Source organism: Kogia breviceps, chromosome 4 (assembly GCF_026419965.1).
Source record: "Kogia breviceps isolate mKogBre1 chromosome 4, mKogBre1 haplotype 1, whole genome shotgun sequence".
Classification (NCBI taxonomy): Eukaryota; Metazoa; Chordata; class Mammalia; order Artiodactyla; family Physeteridae; genus Kogia; species Kogia breviceps.
The window spans coordinates 76,692,765-76,716,325 of NC_081313.1; the positions used below are offsets into that span (position 1 = coordinate 76,692,765).

A 23,561-nucleotide genomic window follows, 5' to 3' on the forward strand; every position below is an offset into this window, starting at 1 on the left:
TGATTTGATTAAGATAATTTGGAAATTTCTCTTCTCTTTCTATGCTCTGTCACAGTTTAAAGAGCATTATAATTATCTATTCATTAAGGATTTGATAGCTTTACTTCTGAAAGTGTCAGGGCCTGATGATTTGGTGGGAAAGGGCTGGTGATGGGTTTTAAGCACAGCAGTCAAGGCCCTTGGCCATAATATGCTCTTTATTGTAGGTGACCTGAGAGGCACAATTTCATGTGAAACACTGGGGAATTAAACAATAGAATTTTAAAAGTTTATTTTACTCAAATGGTTAGATTCTTGTTTCTTTAAACTTTTCTTATTAATTTCTAGTTTAAATGCAGTGTAGTTAGTTGCTTTTCCTGCTCTTTGGAATAATTTGAGAGTTTCTTTGTAGTCACTTGTGTCCTTAGTTGTAAATGCTCAGTGAGCACTGGGAAAGAATGAGTGTTTTCTGTTTGCAACTTTGATTGTTTGGCATGTAAATGTATAAATAAACTATATTTGTCCTATCTTTTTATATACTTATTTATATTTTACTTATTTGACCAGTAAGTCAAGAGATGTCATTTAAAATCTGTAATATATTGTCTCTGTTAGTTTATCCTTGTAATTCTACAACTGCTCAATATATATAAGGTAAAGTTTCAAAACTATTTTTCACTGTGTATTTTAAAAAGAATGATTTTTACCTATAAAATGATCATCTTTGTTCCCTTTTACGTATTTTACCTTGAATAACATTTTATCTAATGACGTTGCTCTGCCTGCTTTCTTTTCCTTTGCTTTGGCCATGCTTAATTTGCCCATGCTTCATTGTTAACAATTCTGCTTTTGAGTGTACTTTCTAGAAGTAGCCTGTTTTACGTGTATCTCGTATAAATAACCAACCGTGTGCTATTGCTTGTCCACCCAACATTTACCTATTCAAATCCTTCCATTATTCACCTCTTCCTTTTCTAAGAGAACTTGGATTTTAAATACCCACTCACCTCCACATGACCATTTCTTTCAACAGTTGAGTTTGGCTAAAAGCAATCATGTAGTTTCATTCCCCTTGACAGTGATTAGTTTTGACATGATTATGGACTGCATAATCATGCATCTATTTCCCAATCCAGTCCTTTTACCTAAAGAACTTCTTCAATGCGTCCAGCAATGTGGAAGCCGCTTCTACCCTAACTTCCAAACATGAGCTTATTTCTTCCTATGTTTAAAATGCCATAAGTCATTTCACTTGGGATTTACTTGTGCTCATGTCAGAATCCTACCTGGAAATTCCTGAGGTCTGATCTTAGGCCGCTCAGATGTTTTCTTTGAAGGGCCCAATTGTGCATTGAAGCATTTATTCAATAGCATTTGGTGAGTATCTACCATTGGTCATCTAATGTGCACTGAGGATACAGTGGTGATACAGGATAGAGTGGCTTACATTGTAACTGGGGAGACAGAAAGTAAAGAAATAATCAAATTAACAAAATGATAAACTAATGTCAATAACATGTTTTTGTCACATCATCAGGTAATCTATTATCAGAAAGAATATTATAGACAGCAGAATGGAACACTCCCCTATTGTTCTTTCCCTGAAGATAGTGCTATAACTGTTGAATCATTCCTTTGAAAAAGATCATTTTCAAATGCAGACATGCTTTAGGTTCAAAGCTGGGCTTTTATTCTGGGCTCCTTTAGGAATAAAGTATAGTTAACGTAAGTGCTAGTGGTTTTGTTCACACACACAAAAAATATCTTTTGTACTTTCATTAGGTAATGCAGCTCTTAGGAAAAATAGAGGCTTCCAGTTCTGAGCAAATCTCAAATTTAAAGATGGTCCAGGGGGATTATCACCAAGAAATGAACCTTTTGGAGTTCAAGTAAGTGAATGGAAGATTTTTAATTGTTTAATGCATTCCAAAGGGTTTTGCTTAATGAAAGCATTGACATTAAATAAAATCCTATCCCAGTTATTTGAATCTGTCCAAGAATTAAAGCGACAAACTGATGCAGAGAATATTTTACACTAAAGTAATTTATACAATATTCTTAATTTTAAAATATACATATTAATTTGTCATTCTCTTTTTTTGTATAATAGCTCAACTACAATGATACTTTCTGATGGAGTATAATTTTAACTTATCAATTGTACATTAAAATGCCTCAATGTCAAGCACTATTGAACATACACTGATTCCACAAGATTATCAAATAATTTTTTAAAAACTGATTCACAAGCTTTTTTTTTAATGATTTCTTCTAAGACCCTCTCCTTAGTTCTTTACAGTATCCCTATTTTAATACTGGTCTCTATCCCACATTACATGAGTTTTCCCCTGTACAATGGAGAGAGCAACAAAGGAGACAAGATGCCACAAACATTCAGATTACTGGCCTCCTTATCCTCAAATCCTCCTTTCTTACTTAAATGACCACCATTTCCTGACACCATGGTTCAGGCAAAGGGAAATTCTAGGCACTTAGATGATACCACCTGACTGCCCCTTCTATTCTTGTTCTTTCTCCTCTCTGTCCCACATCAGTTGAGTTTAATGCCTTGGTCAAATCGTATTCTGAGTATACTCTTTCTCCATTTTTCCCCATCTCTACCATATTTCATTAAATCTAAGTGTCATTGACTATAAGATATACCATTACATTCTTGTACCTCTAAGACATGAAGCTAACAATTAAACCGTAGCATGCTATCATTTTATGACACCTCCTAATTTCAGAGATGTTAAGTTAGGAAAAACGTGTATCTTGGAAATTAATGAACAGTAGTCATCACTAAAACTCAGAGAAGTAGGTGTCTTGGGTAAATAGAAAATACCTACTTTCTTCATACTCTGAAAAAGCAGGCCTAGGTTCTTAAATTCTAGCACAATGAGGGTGCTCAGTAAATATCTGTGTCATGATTGATCTAATCCCTTTAGCTTAGAATTAAGATAGAGATAAGTGTCCAAAGGAGAAATAGACTGTTTCTAGAAGTACAATTTAAGAAGGGATTTTATTGGGGGAGGAAAGGGACTTATAATCTAGAGTGGAAGACTGGCTTAAAGGGATCATGAATATTAACAAATAGAAAAGAGGGGAGGGCTTCCCTGGTGGCACAGTGGTTGAGTGCCCGCCTGCCGATGCAGGGGACACAGGTTCGTGCCCCGGTCCGGGAAGATCCCACATGCTGCGGAGTGGCTGGGCCTGTGAGCCACGGCCACTGAGCCTGTGCGTCCGGAGCCTGTGCTCCGCAACGGGAGAGGCCACAGCAGTGACAGGCCCGCGTACCACCAAAAAAAAAAAAAAAAAAGAAAAAGAAAAAAAATAGAAAAGAGGGGAAAAGGAAATGTTTGAGATCTAGGGCTGACTGCTTCACTGCAGGTACTGCATACTTTTTCCTCCTGTGGGAAATCGGCTTACAGATGAGTTATTTAAATAGTTAAATCTGAATCTGGACACTTTTGTAACAGTATAAACTGGAATCTTTCTCTCAGTTGAAATAATGAAGTCTTAAAATTTCATTAGTATTACAGTAGGTAGTAGTGAATTTATAAACGAGATTTTTTTCCCCAGGCAAATACTTATAAGCTCTAGTAATTCAATGACACAATTGACTCTTTTTTTATTTAAAATTTCTCCACCAATTTTTAAAATTAAAAAGTAATATGCATTCATTGTAACAAATAAAATAAGGCAAAGATGAAAATACAGGTCACCATCCAAGCTTCATAACGTAACCAATGCTAACACCAGGGGTGTATCCTTCCTCACTTTCCCCCTCATTAATATAAATATGTAACAGAAAAGGGAGATTTTATGTACATACCTATATAATATATATAACATATATTATATACAAAGAGAGAGCATGGGTTTTTAAAATAAATCCTATATACATTATTCAATAATTTGTTTTTTTTCAGGACATCTTGGATATCTCTCTCTAGATCAGTGAATATTTCTCTAGCATTATTTTTCACAGCTGCATAATATTTTAACTTACAGATATATCATAATTAATTCACCCATTTATCTTATTGATGAATAGATTCTTTCCAGTTTATAGCTATCACAAACAAAAATTGTTGTGTGCATATCCTTAAATTTCCTTAGATATAGGTGCTTTTATTTCTACAGGCAAGATTCTTAGGTCAGTTTATGTTTTTATTAATTTTTATAAATTTCTTTCTAAAAAGGTTGTAGCAATTTACTCACACCAGCAATGCATGAGAAGACCTTTCTGTATATTCTCATCCACAATGGATATTCCTAATATTTGTCAATTAAAGGATAAAAAATAGCATCTCTTGTTTTCATTTACATTCCCTTCACCCTTTGAATTTCCTCTTCTGTGAATTGCCCATTCTTACCATTTATCTTCATCACTTTCTTAGGTAGGATTCCTTCACATTAGGGATATTAACCCTTTGACTGAGCCATGTATTGCAAAGTATTTTGCTCAAAGAGAAAGTAAGGTAGGTAGGGTTCTTTTTTTCTTCTTCTTCTTTTCAATCAGAGCACTTCTCAAAGCAAAGTGGATGGGGTATAGAATTTGCTTTACTTTTTTAAGAAACAACTGTTTCTGAACAAAGGGATTAAACGCTTTTAATAACATTAAAGTGTAAGTTTAACTGAGCAATCTTCCCATTTAGAAACTTTAACAAATTCAAGTTTAATGGTCAATTGAACATATTTTATATTGAACTTAAAAGCCACAATACTGTCTTGGGGTTTTCTAGTGAATCTTTGGGACTTTGGCACTGATCACTAGACTTGACAAAGGAAATGCACAGGCTGTGCATCCAGACCCCTGCACTGAGCCTTCTCTTTCCAGAAGGGCCTTAGTCAGATGTTCAGCTAAGTAATGTCCTAAGCTGACAACTGAGTGCTTATAGAGCAAGAGTCTCAGCCATCATGAACTATGGCTGTCTTTCAGCAAGGGGTGGGCAGGGCAGCACCTACCAGTTACTCCGTGGATAGCTCTTGTTGCTGATGCTGTTCAGTTGAGAGTGATTTATAAGAAAAAGCATTTGGTCAATGAAGCAAATGCATAGAGTCAAACCTTACCACACAGCTTTGAAAATGCTACCACAGTAGAAAGTGGACCGGAGCAAGGACTTATCTCATTTATCTTTGTATCCTCCACACCCAGCACATTCAGACACAAATAGAAGCCAGTGAATGAATGTATGTTTAGAGCACCTATAATATGTAAGTTGTGTTTTGGAATATCCAAAGACATAATCATGGCCATATACAGTGGGGGAGAAAACACATAAATAAGTGACAAGCTCATAACAGGTAAAGTAAAAGTTGAGACGGTGTTAAATAAGATATATCAGTAGGAAGAAATAATAAATATTCATTGCCATTTTTAAATGCCTACCAATCCCTAAGTGCTCAAGATGTGCAGGTACACCCAGCTCTGCAGTCTGGGTCTTATCTTTAAAAACAAGGACACTTACAGTCATGGAAATTAAACAATTTACCCAAAGTCACACAGCTAGAAAGTCTCTGACTCCAAATCTCAGGTTATTTTTGTCAGTTTGTGATGTCTCCATCTCATAATTCCACCTACTGTAGTAAACTAACTGTGCTACAGAAATTTAGGGAAGGGAAAAATCACATGTGCTCAAAACTATGATGGTATGAGGCTATAAAGGTACTGATATTTAAACTCAAGTACAATTTAGAATGAACAATTAACAAAAGTCTTCCTATCAGAGTGGAGTCTGAATTGCTTTTTAATTAGTCTCACTAATTAGAAATCACAGAACATTGAGAAGAAATTAATTTACGATATATTGGTATAAACTTAGTAGGAAAAAAAAGTTTCTTGAAATTTATTTCTTGCTTCTGACATGAAGACTCTTAGACTCAATCGCTAAAGAAGCAATAGTACCAAGTCTAAAGCCCTTATTCAGATATGATTACAAAAAATGAAAACATCTTCTGTGTTTACAGCCCATCAAAGAGCACTAAATCTTTTTATATTCCCATTTGGTTAGAGCCACCATCTGAATTCTTGAGAGCCTGGTAATAGTAACAGTTTCCAAGAATTCAAAATGTTCACGTCTTCTAAAAAATTTCATGCAACAGATTGTTGAATGCAAGACAACTCGGTTTGAGACATAAGTGAACTGGTAAAACTAGCCCAGGATGGAGCTATGTCCTCATTTGTGTACGTCATCCAGAACCAGGGAGGTCACTGGGGTATTTGTTCCAAGCCCCATACTCTGCCCTCACCATTCACTCTCGCCACAGCTCTCTACCCTGGGCCCCGGTTATGTCTATAGAGCCCCGTTAAATTTTCTTTTAGTTTTCTGTAACTTTCTCCCTTATAATTGAACTTGTTGTACATTTTAACCTGATTCCATTAGTATGAAAATTTTTTTTAAAAAACAGCCTTTATCTCACATTTATCCTAGTGAGGTCTCTGGTTATAATTTAAAAGTCTGACTTGTGTTTTGAGGAAAAAGGAAAGAAAAAGCTATCTATCAATCTATCTACCTATCCATCTAGCTACCTAGCTACCTATCCATATCTAACTATATCTGACTGAAGTGCTCCCATAACCACTTGTATAGGAGATTTGGGAACTAAAATGTGAGCGTCATACTAGATACATTCATCCTATTGAGATTTTAACTGTATGTTATAATTAACAGAAAAATAATTCTTACATGGTAAATCATGTCCACTATGTTAGGAAAAAGTCTAAAGAGAGACAAAGATTTACATAAACCTCTATTTTTATCCCTTATACCTTTCAAGGAGAATGCTTTTTAAATAATGCTTTCATATTTTAATAAACTACCAGCAGACGGAATCTGACTTCTGATTGTTATCAGGAAGGTGAGTCTCCAATTGCAGGCAAAACCTTGTAATAAGAGGATCATAAGAAGTAATTCAGTCTTTATGGTTTAGTTTAATTTCAGAGTTTCAATTACTGCCATGTCCTTCTGGAGACATTACCTGGGTACATTTAATGGTTCCTTGATTTTCAGAGGGATTTTAATATTTCATCAGTGATGAGAGTAAATGCTCTCATTTATTTACACAGTGAAGGATGGATTCTTGATTGTAAAGCTACCTCTTAGTTATCTGGAGATTTACTGTCCCCCTTAACCATCACCATTAATTAATTCTTCCACCAGAGACCAGGGAAGATGAAAATCAAAGATTAGGTCTTTAAATAGCTTGACAAGTCTATGATTTGTTATTTGTGAACAGCCCTAATAAAAGGTATTCAATGAAAAATAATAAATCATTTATTCAACCTCTACTTAACTGAGCACTTTCTATATTCCAGGCATTAGTCACAGCCATGAACAAAGCAAAATCCTTGCTTTCATGTGCTAGTGGAGAAGATATATATATATATATATATATATAATATATATATATGTTATATATAGATATATTATATATAGATATATAATATGTATATCACATGATGATGAGCATTTTGGAGAAAAATAAAGAAGGGTAAAGGAATAGGGAGTGCCAGGTTGGACAAAGTTTTTTTTTTAATGTCAAAAATAAGAAAATCTTCTGTGATAAGGTGGTGCTTGAATATAAATCTGAATGAAATTAGGGCAGGAGTCATTGTATATTCTAAAGAAGAATGTTCCAGATAGAGGTAACAGTTGGCTAAAAAGAGGCTGTCCACCTCTTTTTAGCTGGGGACTTATTTGTCTGAGATCCAACACCTGTTGTTAGCCAGCAGCACAAGTGTTTAAAAATCATGATTAGACTAAGAACAGGAAGAGTAACCAACTTCATCTTCTTCAAAGTTGAGATACTCATCTGCATCAGGTATGCCTTCTAGGTGAAAAATGAAGATTGGAATTTAACTATCATACTACAACAAATATAAGTATTGGAAAAGTAACTACCTTTCCTTTGCTTGATTTCATCATCCAAATCCGAGTTTCTCAACCTTGGCACTATTAGCATTTTGGCTGGATAATTCTTAGTTGTGGAGCTGCCCTGTGCACTGTAGGATGTTTAGCAGCATCCTGGCCTCTATCCACCACAGGTCAGTAGCACTTCCTATTTGTGACAACCAAAAATGTCTGCAGACATTGCAGAGTGACCCAGAGTCTAAATAAAAATGGAAGTGGCCTCACATAACTTGTCTTTTCCAACTATTAGTCCAAACACTTTTTCAGGAGAGCTAAAGAAGCCTATACATGCAGTATATGTCCAGCATGCCTTAGGCAATTTCCAGTGATAAATATCGCAAGTTAAATTAGCAGCATGTAACTTTTCCTGATCATTAGAGGAAATTATTTCAAGTCACCCCACATTGTAAGGGAGTCCCGAATATTTTCAACAACAAACAACATGCATTGTTCCTGCCAATCTAATATTTAGCCTAGTCTAAAAGGGAGTCTGAAATTAACTTCTTACCAAGAGCAAGTCACAAGCAGAAAACATATACAGAAACTACTTGCCAGTCCCCCTCCCACCTGTTCTCAATCCCTTATTTCTCAGTCATTTCGGATGAGGATTCCCCTCTCAAACTCTCAACCACTCCACAGTGCATGTTCAAATTGCTGATACATGATTCCAATCATTTTAATCTCTGTAATACCATCTACCTCTGTTGTTGAAAATCCTTCGTTCTCTGTTACATAACACTTCTAGGGTGCATCAACTTGATGCCAGCGATTCCTTCCTGCACACCTCTTGTTATTTCTGATTTTGCCTCACATGAGTAACTCAGCATCTCTTTAAGTCCCCCCAACACCCCCAAAAGAAGCCACTCACAGAGATCCACTGGTGACCATGGGGATTTTACTGAAGATTTTGCCTAAAGCAGAGATGACAGCCCACAAGTGTCTCCCTTGGACACTTTGCTCCCCCAAATTCCTTTTGGGGCTCTCTTCTTTCTCCCCTCCCCGCTTCTCCCTCTGACTGTTCTCTCCTTTACTAGACAATGCAAGTCCTCTCTGGCCCCGCTCCTCCCCAGCCTCATAGCGGCCCTTGTAGAGCAAAGATTCGGCAAACTACTGCCCTTAGCCAGTCTTCCCGTAGCTAAGAATGGTTTTTACACTTTCTAATCATTTTTTAAAGAAAAGAAAATTATACTTCATGACATGTGAATATTATATGAAATTTAAATTTCAGTGTACATAAAGTTTGATTGGACCACAGCCATGCTCATTGTTTCTTTATATAAGCCAAGTTAATTTGTGTCATCTGTGGCTGCTTTCCCGCTGCACGGGCACGGGAGGGGTTGCAAAAGAGACTACATGGGGTAATTCCCTGGTGGCGCAGTGGTTGAGAGTCCGCCTGCCGATGCAGGGGACACGGGTTCGTGCCCCGGTCGGGGAGGATCCCATGTGCTGCGCAGCGACTGGGCCCGTGAGCCATGGCCGCTGAGCCTGCGCGTCCGGAGCCTGCGCTCCGCAGCGGGAGAGGCCACAACGGTGAGAGGCCCACTTACTGCAAAAAAAAAAGACTACATGGCCTGAAAGCCTGAACTATTTACTATCTAACCCTTACAGAAAAAGCGTGCTAACCTCTACCATAGAGTAACACCATGCCAAGTGAATTGTCGATGTAATTTTTCCGCACATACTCACTGCACCCTGGGCCCCGAGACGAAGTCTGCGTGGATGACACAGGCCTTTCTGCGGGCGTGTGCTCCTGCCACTGTGCGGACTTGCATTTTGGGCTGTGCAAATGGGTGTCGTCAGCAGGTTGGCTGAACGCCAGCTTGGGGCAGGGACCCAGCGTGTGCTCCCTCACCCCCGTATCACCCCATAAGTGCTTGCTGGGCACATGGACCCTCATCATCCGAAAAAACTGCAGACTTTTCAATAAATTTTGGCTTTAGGTTTAAATTTACTTACCAAAATAGAACAAACTACTTTTCCCCCTAGATTTAATTCCCTTTCAACGAGCCTATATGAAGAAATGGAGAACTATCAAAAATGGACAGAAAACCAGTCCATCAGATGTGAACAAGACCACCTTAGCCATGTAAATCAGTGTCTGAAGCTCCTGCAGGAGAAACTGGTAAGGGGTTTGTTTGCTCATGAAGTTAACAGCCGCATGGCGACTGTCTGGATGTGAGCCACGAGTCAGTCTCGAAAGCCACACTTACAAATTCACAGTGACCCTCCCTGTGCCAGCCACTGATTTCTTAGCACTGGAATAGGAATCCAGAATAACCCAAAGAGAGTTTTTAAAAGTACAGATTCCTGGTCCCAACCCAGAGCTGAAGCATCAGACCCTCCAGGGCCTTCCCTGGGAATCTGTGCTCCCGGACAAGCTCCCTGGGTGATGCTTAGATACAATAAAGCCTGAAAAGTGCCTTAAACAAGTCGTTTTACCTCTCCGAAGATCCATTGGTAGATCAAAGGTTTATCAAAACTCCTTTTCCAGGTCAGACCTTGTAGAGACACCCCCAAGCTTTGGGGTGAGGTGACCGGAACATACAGGAAACCTATCGCAGGCTCCCTTCTCCCATGCCAGCCAGCACAGCCAGCACGCTGCTGAGCCCTGATGGACGGGCAGCACAGGGCCATGAGTGTCACCAGTGGCTGCCAGTCTTGCAGATGATTCAGAGAAGATGTTTCTGGAACCTCAGCTGAGGGTCTCTAGGCAGCCAGTAAATGACGCTCCAATTACCCCACCTGAGTTTGTTAAAACTGATAGAAGCAGGAGTCCAAGAGAGGGAGGTAAACGTTACAGCTTTCTTACCGATAGGCTGTTGAAGTATGTGTGGTCAGATCTGCAGCCAAGTGGGCCTGCTGGCCCTGCTCCAGATTTGGGCAGACTCCTCCACCAGTTCTAGGCAGCCCTAGGTGACCACAGAGTCATCTGCAGGCAGAAGCCGCCCATCACAAGGGAGAGACTGGAATCCACCGTTCTTCAGGCAGGTGGGACCAAAGAGGATCAAAGGGGCCAAGTCCATCTCAAGCCCTGCTGGTAAATTGCCTGCACAGGAGCCAGGAGGAGCAAAGAAGCTAATTAGCTTCATGCTGCCTCTACACCCCCCAACCTGCTGCCCATTAGAATCACCTGGGGAGCTTTTAAACGCCATCAATTCCCGGGCTCCATCACAGACCAATTAAATCAGAATTGTGGAGGTGGGGAGGTGCCAGTAGGGGAGTTATGGGCCAGGTGATTCCAATAGACAGAAGAGAAGCACTTCTACCTGAAGCCTGTCCACGTAGAGATAGGCAGCTTGAGGGAATAAGGACGTAAAACACACAAGCATGTCCAAGGAGCTGTGGTCAAGCAGTATCTAAAACGCCTTCCTTGGCTACACTTCTTTAAATGCTAAAATTCCAAATCCTCAGGCATTTCATAAAGACCAGAGCCCTTTCTTTTCTCCCATAGCATGTAGAATTCCAGAAACTACAAAGGAACAAGGCCAAACAAAGGCCAAACTTCCACTTGTGAATAGCTTTAGATACAAGGGAACTTGGTTTGAATTCTCATGTTGAGCACAGAAATGCAAACTTGTTAAAAAGCATTCTCTAAGCTGAAAGTCAAATCCACAAAGGTGTTCTGAAGCTTTATCACATGATATCTTTTGTAGGATATGTCTGAAAAAAAAATGGAAGAAAAATTACTGAAGCTTTCAAGCAAATTAGAGAATTTCATTAACAGGCAGAAACAGGAAGCAGATCTAAACAAAGTAAAGGATATAGAAAATAAACTGTCCAAAAAGATGAACCAACTGGAAAAGCACATCTGGGGTGAATTAGAGAAAATGCAGACTGAATATCAATCAGGTGAGCAGATACCTTTGATTAAGTAAAGAACATCAGTCCTTTCCTATCCAGTCCTTCGGGATTTTCTACTTTGAGCTAATGGCCAGGGAGCAATCTTGTCATTAGCGAAGTGACATCCTTTGTATTTAATCCAGCTTTCCTAAATATCCCATAGAATGTCAGCATACCACCAGAAGGTGGGTAAATATGTAGATTCCCTTTCTCATTCACACTTAGCAGTGTCACAGGCTTGCCATTGCTGTGAGATTTTTTTTTTAACCAAGATCATAGAATCATAAAACTGTTAGACTTGGAAAGTCCTTGGAGATCATCAAGACCTGATTTGTGGGTATATCATGAAATTAGGAGCCTAAATCAAATGTCCCTCATTGAACTGCAGGTAATGAGCCTGGATAGTTGTCAAACTGGAGACCTGACCTTTAGAAGTAAGAAAGAGAGATGAATGAACAAAGTCCAGTATAATGACTGCTTTCCTTCTTAAAGAGGATAATGGCAGCAGTGTCAAGCTGAGCTAACATCAAAGAGGATTAATTTGAAAGGCTCATCTAATTTGTCAAAGGGAAGGAAGGGGGGTGGAGAGGGTTGGGGGACAGGTGCTGTGGAGCAACCATCTGTCCCGAGCCACAGTTCTGAAAGAATTACCAGGAATCAGGAGGTTCCTTTATGAGAGACAGCCCCAACTCATTCTCTGTCCTCTAGATCTCAGAAAAATTCATGGAAATGGTCCTGTATGGAGATGCCTTAGAGGTGTCTTAGAAAGATATGGTCTCAATCTGCCAGAAGTTCCAAGCATATAAGGAACATTTCCTGCCTAGAAATCAGACCCTCACCACCCTTCCCCACCAACTTCCACCACCAAATCAAAAGAATGAATTATCTGGCCAGGAATACTGCCCCAAACTTAACTGGCCATTCTTTTAGGGCCCTGCTTGCTGCTTAGCTACCAGAAGTTGAATTTACTCATTCTAGTACAACCCCAGAATGAACTGAAGATCAATTTGCAATCTACATGTTTCTGCGTTTTACTAAGTGTGAGTTTAGCAAATGAGGACTCCCAACTAATGATTTGCTCTTTTATGCCTTTAATAAAAATGTGTTGAGAAATGACTCTGTGAAAGCCTCCAGTGAATAAGATATGGGCTGTACCCTACGAAGCTTGAGGTCTGGTAGGCTGTGGTCATGAGTGGCTAGACTTGCATAAGAAAGATACAAAATGCTGGGGCCAGGGGCAGGGGAGCAGCCGGCAAGGGACCATTCCTTAGGTCCTTCAAACAGGTTGCTTTCAGAGAAGGTTTAAAATCTCATCTGTGGCCTTTACCTTCAATTTGGTAACAAGAATAAAAAAAAGAGATCATCCAAATTTCTTGTCAAAGTGTATAGAAAGAAGATATTTTAAATTTCTCTCTTGAAATATAGAATTATTTCATTATGCAATATATTGGGATGGAGGGGAAGGACAGGAATTGAATTTTCACAATGAAGCCAGATATAAGTTGAAACACTGTTGCTAATGCATCTTCATGACATACAAGAAATATATTATTGTACATTTTTAGACTGGTCTTAATGGAATTTAATATGCTTTGAATTAAACAATGAACGATTATGGAAGGACTGCTGATTAGCAACTTCTGTTAAAACGTTTAAAAGTTCCAACGCATTGTTTAGTTTCAGTATACCTATTTTCATATCCTCTTCTAGGATTTAAATCGATTCATGACTCTCTCAACTCCCTCCAACGAATACAGAAAACAAAGATGGATTTAGAGAAATATAAAGTACAGAAAGACCTAAAGAAATTGCAGTGTAAGATAGTGGAACTTCAGGAAGTATAAACTTTCCAGTCATCTTCCTTTTCACCAGCCAGTGGAGTGGTTTGTTGGCAAAAGTTGGGAAGAAGAAAGCTAATATCTCTGGGATGTTTACTGCTTCTATTTCTTACCACCTTTTTAAGGAGATGAATGTACCAGGAAACCCAATAAAGCAAAGAAGCTTTATTATGTCTTCATTAATTTATTAGTGAAAAAATTAAGGAATTTCTTTCCATATATGCATTTTATATTTTTATTTGCCCACAAATCAGAATGTTGTACATAAACGAGTGAAGTAGGCCTCATGTAATATATTAAAGAATGGAGGAAACTGTGGAAAATTGGAGACCACTTACCTGTCTAAAAATAATAGCAACTATGCAGTTCCAGTCCATTATTTACATGCAAAAAATCCATTACTGCCAAAAATTTTATTTTTCAAAAGCAACCAGAAATCTGATTTTATATGAAACCATTTATAAGCATTAGCAACTAGTGCAAAATAGTTCTTAAACTGTGAGGGAATGTCTGTAGGGCAGATACAGTCAAATGAACTGTCAGACTGCAACTTCTGATCCAGAGGTTTTAGTTTTCTAACAATCTCAATATTTATAGCAAGTCTAACTTATGCACATTTAAAATATTGATTCATTGTACCCAATATGTATCAGAATTACAAGCAAGAGTTAACGATGTAAAATAAAAGAATACAACAGTTTCCATGAAAAACATCCAATGTAATTTTATCTTGGTGCTAAATTCAGAAGCACTTCAAAAACACTAATTAGTTTCCCATAAAATTAAAATATTTCTAACTTTTGTAGATAAAAATGTTAAATTGAGAGCCTGGTATTGGGCGGTAAAATCATGAAAAATAAAAACAAACTATTCATGTCTTGCACTTTGTAGAGAAATGTGTACTCTCACATTATTGGGGAGTCTACACATTGGTACAATAATTTAAAGGGCAATTTGGAAACATCTATTAACATTTAAAAATGTATATAACCTTTGACCCTGGAATTCTACTGCTAGAAATATATATTGCAGGGGGGAAAAAAATTCCAAAATGTGGAAAGATATATGAACAAGGATGCTCATTATAACACCATTTCTTACAGTAAAAAAACTGAAAACTACTGAATTAAAAGGAACTGATTGGCTAAATTAATGATATCACCAACAAAAAATGCTATCCAACACTTCAAAAGAACACAGAAAAAGGCTTCCCTGGTGGCGCAGTGGTTGAGAGTCCGCCTGCCGATGCAGGGGACACAGGTTCGTGCCCCGGTCCAGGAAGATCCCACGTGCCGCGGAGCGGCTAGGCCCGTGAGCCATGGCTGCTGAGCCTGCGCGTCGGGAGCCTGTGCTCCGCAGCGGGAGAGGCCACAACAGTGAGAGGCCCGTGTACTGCAAAAAAAAAAAAAAAAAAAAAAAAAAAAAAAAAAAAAAGAACACAGAAAGATATCCAAGATACGCTGTTAAGTGAATAAAGCAAGTTGCAAAGCTAAATGGATGTGATCCCACCTGTGTCAAAAATATGTTAAAATACACATACTACAGTATGCAAAAAAAGTAAGACTTTACAACAGACCAGCAGTGACTGAATTATGAAGAATTTTGTTTTCTACATTAAGCAATTATTAATGCTTTTCTATTATTGCAATATGTTTCCAGTAAAAATATGTTTTAAAAAACAACCACAGCAACAAATACACTATGGGGCTCAAAGAGTAACTCTTTATAATAAACCAAATAAGTGGTTGTAGGAAGGGTTAAATTAGAAATTCACACAGATCAAGAGCCAAGTCATCTCACTCAGACCCACATTTCATTCTACCCATTTAGCAACAAAAGCTGTGACGATATACCATAGATAGGAAAAAAAAAATGTTGATGCATTTTTTTTCCTTGTAGGCAAAAATGCTCTAACTCGTAATTCAAATAATAGCGCAAGATCAAGGCAAAAGCTTTCTTAGAATGGTTATTTTGTATTGATGTTGACAGGGTAGAACCATGTAGAACTGAATGTAATGCAAGCGAGTAGGGGCGCAAAGGATCCTCTGCTAGAATTCTCTTGCTTGGGATCCCCAGTTGGGGTGTTCAGAGGTTTGCAGACTCTAGATGGCCTAGTGAGAAGGTGGAGACACATTTTGTAGCGCCTAAAGCCTATACAGTTTTAATTTGTTGTTGATATCCTGTCCTGATGAGTGGGCACAGTAGTATGTAGGAATATTCCCGGAAGCCATTGCTACCTCAAGACAGCAGCAACTTAACTCCAAACAGAAGTGACTGTGAACAACATACTAATCTACATAACGCTCTAACCCAAATGTGTCCCCAACTGTACTTCCCTTTAGTTGGATACAGATGTCCACCGCCACTCCAGGGGCAACTGACATCAGCAGAAGTGGAAGTGGAAAGAGTGGTCTTAATCAATGGACTTACTGAAGTTAAAATACAAATTTTACAACACGTTGGTAAAGCTCATGTAAGTGAGGGACCCTGGAACTCAAGAGCCATGACTTCACGGTAAATTCACCTCTGCTTGGAGGACCAGCTGAGCACTGGGTTTCCCTCTTTTTGCATTTATTTTGCCACAGATCCAAAAAGATGATAAAAATGAACAATTCCCCTTGAGAAGCTCAATATACATTGCACTTTATTCTTTATCAAACACCAACACTTAATACTCTGGGAAATGTGAGACTTCTCTCCCCACAAATACAGGAGAATGTCTGAGCATGTTCAGAGTATTTTGCTTCCCTATTGAAGATGAAGGACAAATCCCTCACCTTATGTTACCCAGGTAACTTCCTTCTCAGCCCCATTGTGAAGTGGGTGTGCTCACCACCTGAGAGCCAGGACAGCAATTAAGGCTCAAGGTCAAAGAAATAGCATTCCCAGAGTGTTCTGGGCACGATCAGCTCTCCCCTTTTCTGCAGAAAGTCACCAAACATGATCTCACTTCTATGGTGTCACCAATAACATCAGCAAGTAGAATCCAAAAACACCACGAAGGAAAAATTTGATCTATAATATACATGTTTTTACCTTATAAATGGGGTCTCCGAACTTTTGTGAGATATTACTTTTTATATTTTCATTCCTTCACGTGCTAGGCACTGGGGATACAATACAGAACAAAATAATCATGGATCCTGCCCTTAGGGAACTTACAGTCTAGTGGAAAAGACCAACAATCAAACTTGCAAATACTTGGGCAATAAAGGGTGTGATGGGAGCACATGGGAGAGGCATTGAGCATAAACATGGGGAATCAGGCACAGGGGTCTTCCAGAAGAAGGGGTATCTAAATCAAGACCTCTAAAGTATAAAGAGATGTTAGCTGAGGGGAAGGGGCTTGATTGGTAAAGGTCGGGGCTCAGGCAGATGGTGCAGCCTGAGCAAAGGCCTGGAGGCCAAAAGAATGGGGCCCATGCCAGGAGCTGAAGAAGTTCAACGTGGTCAGAACCTAAAGCGTGTATGGCTGGAGGTGGGGGCCAGGGGAGGGGGGTCAGCGGGAAAGAGAAAACTGGAGACTTTAGGGGAGTGGGGTGTCTGATCACAAAGAGCTGTGTTAACGTGTTGAGGAACTTGGGCCTTATCTTCAGGGCCCAGAGCAGCCTTTGAGAGATTTTGAATAGGTGAGTGACATTATCAGATTTGCATTTTAGAGAAATCCCTCAGTCCATTGTGTAGAGAATAGATTACAGACACAGTGGGAGAAACAAATTTGGGTGGGGCAGGAGGGGGATAATTTGGGAGAGAGAGGATAATGAGCTGTTTTAAACTAACTGACTTGAAGATACTGATGGGATGTCCACGTGGAGTGTCCAGTGGTTATAAGACCTAAGGACCTGGAGCGTAAGACAAAGAACTGAAGTGAGGATTTAGCACAGAAATTTTTAGTGGAGTTATGAGTGAGGAAGGTAGAGTCTGCCTAGGCTTGGGAGGGGTAAGTGTGTGATACATGAAGATTACAGTGAGAAACACAGACCAGTGGAGAACCTGAGGACACCTAACACTTAACGAACAGGCAAAAGAGGAACCTTGGTGAGTATATGGAGATAGCAGTGAAGTAGGAGAGGAAGTATAGTTTCAGGGTTTCAATCATCCCTGGGAGTTCCTGCTAGCAGATGGTGTCAACAATCAACCTGGAGTTCTACCAGTAGTGCTTTAAGACAGATGTCAGATCTCTGCCTGTCAAAGAGGCCCCGTCCCATAATGTAAACTTGAAAGTTGGGTGTATTACACAACTCAACAGAGAAAGGTTATAAATGCTTTCTTGACTACCCCTCCATATAAAATAAATATGCTGCATCTTCTCAGATGCAGAGAGGGTGCTGAGCCCTCCTAGAGAGAGGCAGGATTATTGCCAGGAAAAAAAAAAAAGAGGCTGTTTTTGCCCCTACCCTGCTTGGCATTTCCCTTCAGGAGATTCAAGTCACACACATTTGTGGTAAAGGTTTGCTGTTTAAGATCTTCCTTTTATTATACAGTCATGAAATTTTCTAACTCCATAGACTAAATTTCCATAAGCCCATGTTCCTTGGTAGAGTTTTCCTACTTCATTTTCAGAAGATATTTACATGTGATGTGAGTAAAAAATGATTGATGTACTCAGCAGGATGTTATAAACCAGGCCCTCTTTTACAATCCCCAGAGACACAAACTGAGAAAACAGAAAAATAATCCAAACTTCTACGCTGAGAAGTCTTGAGGGGTCTTGAGGTCTGATAGACCTAAATTTAAAATCAGTGCTACCAGTCACTCTTTGTACAAGTTTGGATATGTTCTCTAATGTTTGGAGTCTTAGTTCACTCATCGTAAAATGGGAATAACACCACCAAGAACTAGAAAAACATGTATTGAGCTATTACCAGGTATCAGAGACTGCTCTAAGCACTTTACCTGAATTAACTCATTTAATCCTCTAACCAGATGCCTATGACTGAGGCACTGAGAGATTATGTAATTTACATAACTATGAAGTGCTAAGTATAAAGTGCTGCCAGTATGAAGTGGAACCAGAATTTGAACACCTCAGTGCAGAGAATTAGCTCTTAAACATTCTTCTATATTGTTTCTCTAAATATATGTAGACCAGCTAATGCAGTGTCTGATCTATCTTAGGTACTGTACTTGATAAATGGTACTGATAAATAATAATAAACAGAGCTTTTGCTCTTTAGGGAAAAAACAAGTTCCATGGTACTCTTTTATGCAACTCTGAATCAAATCAGTGTTGTTCAAAAAGGTCCTTGTAACAATACTATGTATATTGGCTTGCAACAAACCTAGCAATGGACCAAAGCAGTAAGAAGTACAAGATACAGATTTCTTCTGGAACAAAATTATAATGAGGAGGTTCTTCTACATTTTTTTAAACATCTTTATTGGAGTATAATTGCTTTACAATGGTGTGTTAGTTTCTGCTGTATAACAAAGTGAATCAGCTATATGTATACATATATCCCCATATCCCCTCCCTCTTGCATCTCCCTCCCACCCTCCCTAACCCACCCCTCTAGGTGGTCACAAAGCACTGAACTGATCTCCCTGAGCTATGTGGCTGCTTCCCACTCACTATCTATTTTAAATTTGGTGTATATATGTCTATGCCACTTCCCCCTCCGTGTCAAGTCCATTTTCTACGTCTGTGTCTTTATTCCTGTCCTGCCCCTAGATTCATCAGAACCTTTTTTTTTTTTTTTTAGATTCCATATATATGTGTTAGCGTAAGGTATTTGTTTTTCACTTTCTGACTTGGTTCACTCTGTATGACAGACTAAGTACATCCACCTCACTACAGATAGTTCAATTTCATTTCTTTTTATGGCTGAGTAATATTCCATTGTATATATGTGCCACATATTCTTTATCCATTCATCTGTTGATGGACACTTAGGTTGCTTCCATGTCCTGGCTATTGTAAATAGCACTGCAATGAACATTGTGGTACATGTCTCTTGTTGAATTATGGTTTTCACAGGGTATATGCCCAGGAGTGGGATTGCTGGATCATATGGTAGTTCTATTCTTAGTTTTTTAAGGTACCTTCATACTGTTCTCCATAGTGGCTGTATCAATTTACATTCTCACCAACAGTGTGAGAGGGTTCCCTTTTCTCCACACCCTCTCCAGCATTTGTTGTTTGTAGATTTTTTGATGATGGCCATTCTGACCAGTGTGAGATGATACCTCATTGCAGTTTTGATCACATTTCTCTAATGATTAGTGATCTTGAGCATCCTTTCATGTGTTTGTTGGCAATCTGTATATCTGCATTGGAGAAATGGCTATTTAGGTCTTCAGCACATTTCTGGATTGGGTTGTTTGTTATTTTGATATTGAGCTGCATGAGCTGCTTGTATATTTTGGAGATTAATCCTTTTGTCAGTTGCTTCATTTGCAAATATTTTCTCCCATTCTGAGGGTTGTCTTTTCATCTTGTTTATGGTTTCCTTTGCTGTGCAAAAGCTCTTATGCTTCATTAGGTCCCATTTATTTTTATTTCCATTTCTCTAGGAGGTAGGTCAAAAAGGATCTTGCTGTGATTTATGTCACAGAGTGTTCTGCCTATGTTTTCCTCTAAGAGTTTTATAGTGTCAGGCCTTACATTTAGGTCTTTAATCCATTTTGAGTTTATTTTTGTGTATGGTGTTAGGGAGTGGACAGATCATCCAAAATGAAAATAAATAAGGAAACACAAGCTTCAAATGATACATTGAACAAGATGGACTTAATTGATATTTATAGGACATTCCCTCCAAAAACAACAGAATACACTTTCTTCTCAAGTGCTCATGGAACATTCTCCAAGATAGATCATATCTTGGGTCACAAATAAAGCCTTGGTAAACTTAAGAAAATTGAAATCGTATCCAGTATCTTTTCTGACCACAACGCTATGAGGCTAGATATCAATTACAGGAAAAAAATCTGTAAAAAATAAAAACACATGGAGCCTAAACAATACACTACTTAATAACCAAGAGATCACTGAAGAAATCAAAGAGGAAATCAAAAAATACCTAGAAATAATGAAATTTGATAATGAAAACACGACGACCCAAAACCTATGGGATGCAGCAAAGGCAGTTCTAAGAGGGAAGTTTATAGCAATACAATCCTACCTTAAGAAACAGAAACATCTCAAATAAACAACCTAACCTTACACCTAAAGCAATTAGAGAAAGAAGAACAAAAAAACCCCAAAGTTAGCAGAAAGAAAGAAATCATAAAGATCAGATCAGAAATAAATGAAAAAGAAATTAAGAAAATAGCAAAGATCAATAAAACTAAAAGCTGGTTCTTTGAGAAGATAAACAAAATTCATAAACCATTAGCCAGACTCACCAGAAAAAAAGAGAGAAGACTCAAATCAACAGAATTAGAAATGAAAAAGGAGAAGTTACAACTGACACTGCAGAAATACAAAGGATAATGAGAGATTATTATAAGCAACTATATGCCAATAAAATGGACAACCGGGAAGAAATGGACAAATTCTTAGAAAAGTACAATCTTCTAAGACTGAACCAGGAAGAAATGGAAAATATGAACAGACCAATCACAAGCACTGAAATTGAAACTGTGATTAAAAATCTTCCAACAAACAAAAGCTCAGGACCAGATGGCTTCACAGGAGAATTCTATCAAACATTTAGAGAACAGCTAATACCTATCCTTCTCAAACTCTTATAGCAGAGGGAGGAACACTCCCAAACTCATTCTATGAGGCCACCATCACTCTGATTCTAAAACCAGACAAAGATGTCACAAAGAAAGAAAACTACAGGCCAGTATCACTGATGAACACAGATGCAAAAATCCTAACAAAATACTAGCGAACAGAATCCAACAGCACATTAAAAGGATCATACACCATGATCAAGTGGGGTTTATCCCAGGAATGCAAGGATTCTTCAATATACGCAAATCAATCAATGTGATACATCATATTGATACATCATATTGATAAACTGAAGGAGAAAAACCATATGATCATCTCAATTGATGCAGAGAAAGCTTTTTTGACAAAATTCAACACCCATTTATGATAAAAACCCTCCAGAAAGTAGGCACAGAGGGAACTTACCTCAATATAATAAAGGCCATATATGACAAACCCACAGTCAACATCATCCTCAATGGTGAAAAGCTGTAACCGTTTCCACTAAGATCAGGAACAAGACAAGGCTGCCCACTCTAACAGGTATTATTCAACATAGTTTTGGAAGTCTTAGCCACAGCAGAGAAGAAAAAGAAATAAAAGGAATCAAAATCAGAAAAGAAGTAAAGCTGTCACTGTTTGCAGATGACATGATACTATACATAGAGAATCCTAAAGATGCTACCAGAAAACTACTAGAGCTAATCAAGAATTTGGTAAAATAGCAGGATACAAAATTAATGCACAGAAATCCCTTGCATTCCTATACACTAATGATGAAAAATCTGAAAGTGAAGTTAAGAAAACACTCATTTACCGCAACAAAAAGAATAAAATACCTAGGGATAAACCTACCTAGGGAGACAAAAGACCTGTATGCAGAAAACTATAAGACACTGATGAAAGAAATTAAAGATGATACAAATAGATGGAGAGATATATCATGTTCTTGGATTGGAAGAATCAACATTGTGAAATGACTCTACTACCCAAAGCAATCTACAGATTCAATGCAATCCCTATCAAATTACCAATGGCATTTTTCACAGAACTAGAACAAAAAATTTCAATTTGTATGGAAACACAAAAGACCCCAAATAGCCAAAGCAATCTTGAGAATGAAAAACGGAGCTGGAGGAATCAGACTCCCTGACTTCAGACTATACTATAAAGCTACAGTAATCAAGACAATATGGTACTGCCACAAAAACAGAAATATAGATCAATGGAACAGGATAGAAAGCCCAGAGATAAACCCATGCACATATCATGTGCATCATGATATCACCTTATCTTTGATAAAGAAGGTGAGAATATAAAATGGAGAAAAGACAGCCTCTTCAATAAGTTGTGCTGGGAAAACTGGACAGCTACATGTAAAAGAATGAAATTAGAACACCATAAAGGGCTCCATAAAGGGCTTTTTGAAAAAATAAAATAAAATAGGAAAATGTGGTTTCATGTCTTAAAATCTGAAATTCTGAAATTATACCTAATATCGATACTATAAAGAAAGAAGATAGCCATTTCTTTTTTTTTATTTAAGGAAGTTCATCTTTTCATCATCACTGAAGGAACTGCATGATCAGTTAAATATTGTCAGCATTATTTTCCAAAATTTTTCATTAATGTTTTAAATGCAGCCTTACACCTGAGTGTTTTGAATTATATAAACATATCCATTAGCAGTCTAAGATTCACCTAACATTTATATTATGCTTCTTCAACAGAATCCAAGATGAACCACTAGTAAAACAGATTATAAGATTATCTGGATTTTTAGATGAGTTGGTCTGCTGAACTCTAGAATTCACAGAAGGAATTAAATCTTTGAATTTGTTGTTTAACAAATAAAATTCTGCATTGTGCTAATCTCCTTTTGCATATTATTTAGCAAATGGCTATTAAGGCTTTATTGTAAGAGATTACCAAAAAACAGTCCAATGGTGAACCATGCAAGATAAAGAAAATAATGATTTACAAATAACTAATGAACTAAGGGAACAATGGTTTTTTCTTTCATTATAGACTTCTCAAAGTCAAAGATATTTTTCAAATTAAAGTTATATTAAAAGTTTATGGAAAATTATACCCCTAGCTTAAGAACTTAAACATCTTTAGATTTAAAAAAGGAATGGATGATTATAACTATAGTTTTTTTAAATGTTGCTTTGGGGAAAAGTCTTGATTCTTTCTTTCATTCTCTCTAATAGCTTTTTCTTTGCTTGCTTACTATAAAATAAAGCATTGTTATTGTGAGGATAATTTCTGATTCAGTTCCAGTGCTCTTGTATCTCCATGAGTTTTGGCATTGTTTACCAGTACCTG

At 38.0% G+C, this 23,561-nt stretch overlaps 2 protein-coding genes across 9 annotated transcripts in view; one reads left to right on the plus strand and one right to left on the minus strand.

Moving 5' to 3' along the window:
* FAM81B (family with sequence similarity 81 member B) overlaps positions 1 to 13,579 on the plus strand; it is a 51,577-nt gene extending 37,998 nt beyond the window's left edge. Inside the window, exons 7-10 of the mRNA XM_059061476.2 lie at positions 1,762 to 1,868; positions 9,882 to 10,017; positions 11,549 to 11,744; positions 13,446 to 13,579. Of these exons, the coding sequence (XP_058917459.1) occupies positions 1,762 to 1,868; positions 9,882 to 10,017; positions 11,549 to 11,744; positions 13,446 to 13,579 (573 nt within the window). The remainder of the gene's footprint in view (positions 1 to 1,761; positions 1,869 to 9,881; positions 10,018 to 11,548; positions 11,745 to 13,445) is intronic.
* Positions 13,580 to 19,273: 5,694 nt separating this feature from the next.
* Positions 19,274 to 23,561, minus strand: part of SKIC3 (SKI3 subunit of superkiller complex) — a 91,408-nt gene continuing 87,120 nt past the window's right edge. For all 8 annotated transcript variants that reach the window (XM_067031346.1, XM_067031345.1, XM_067031348.1 and 5 more), the window contains one exon: positions 19,274 to 23,558. In XM_067031346.1, coding sequence (XP_066887447.1) covers positions 23,484 to 23,558 — 75 coding nt within the window. In that variant the 3' untranslated portion in view covers positions 19,274 to 23,483. The remainder of the gene's footprint in view (positions 23,559 to 23,561) is intronic.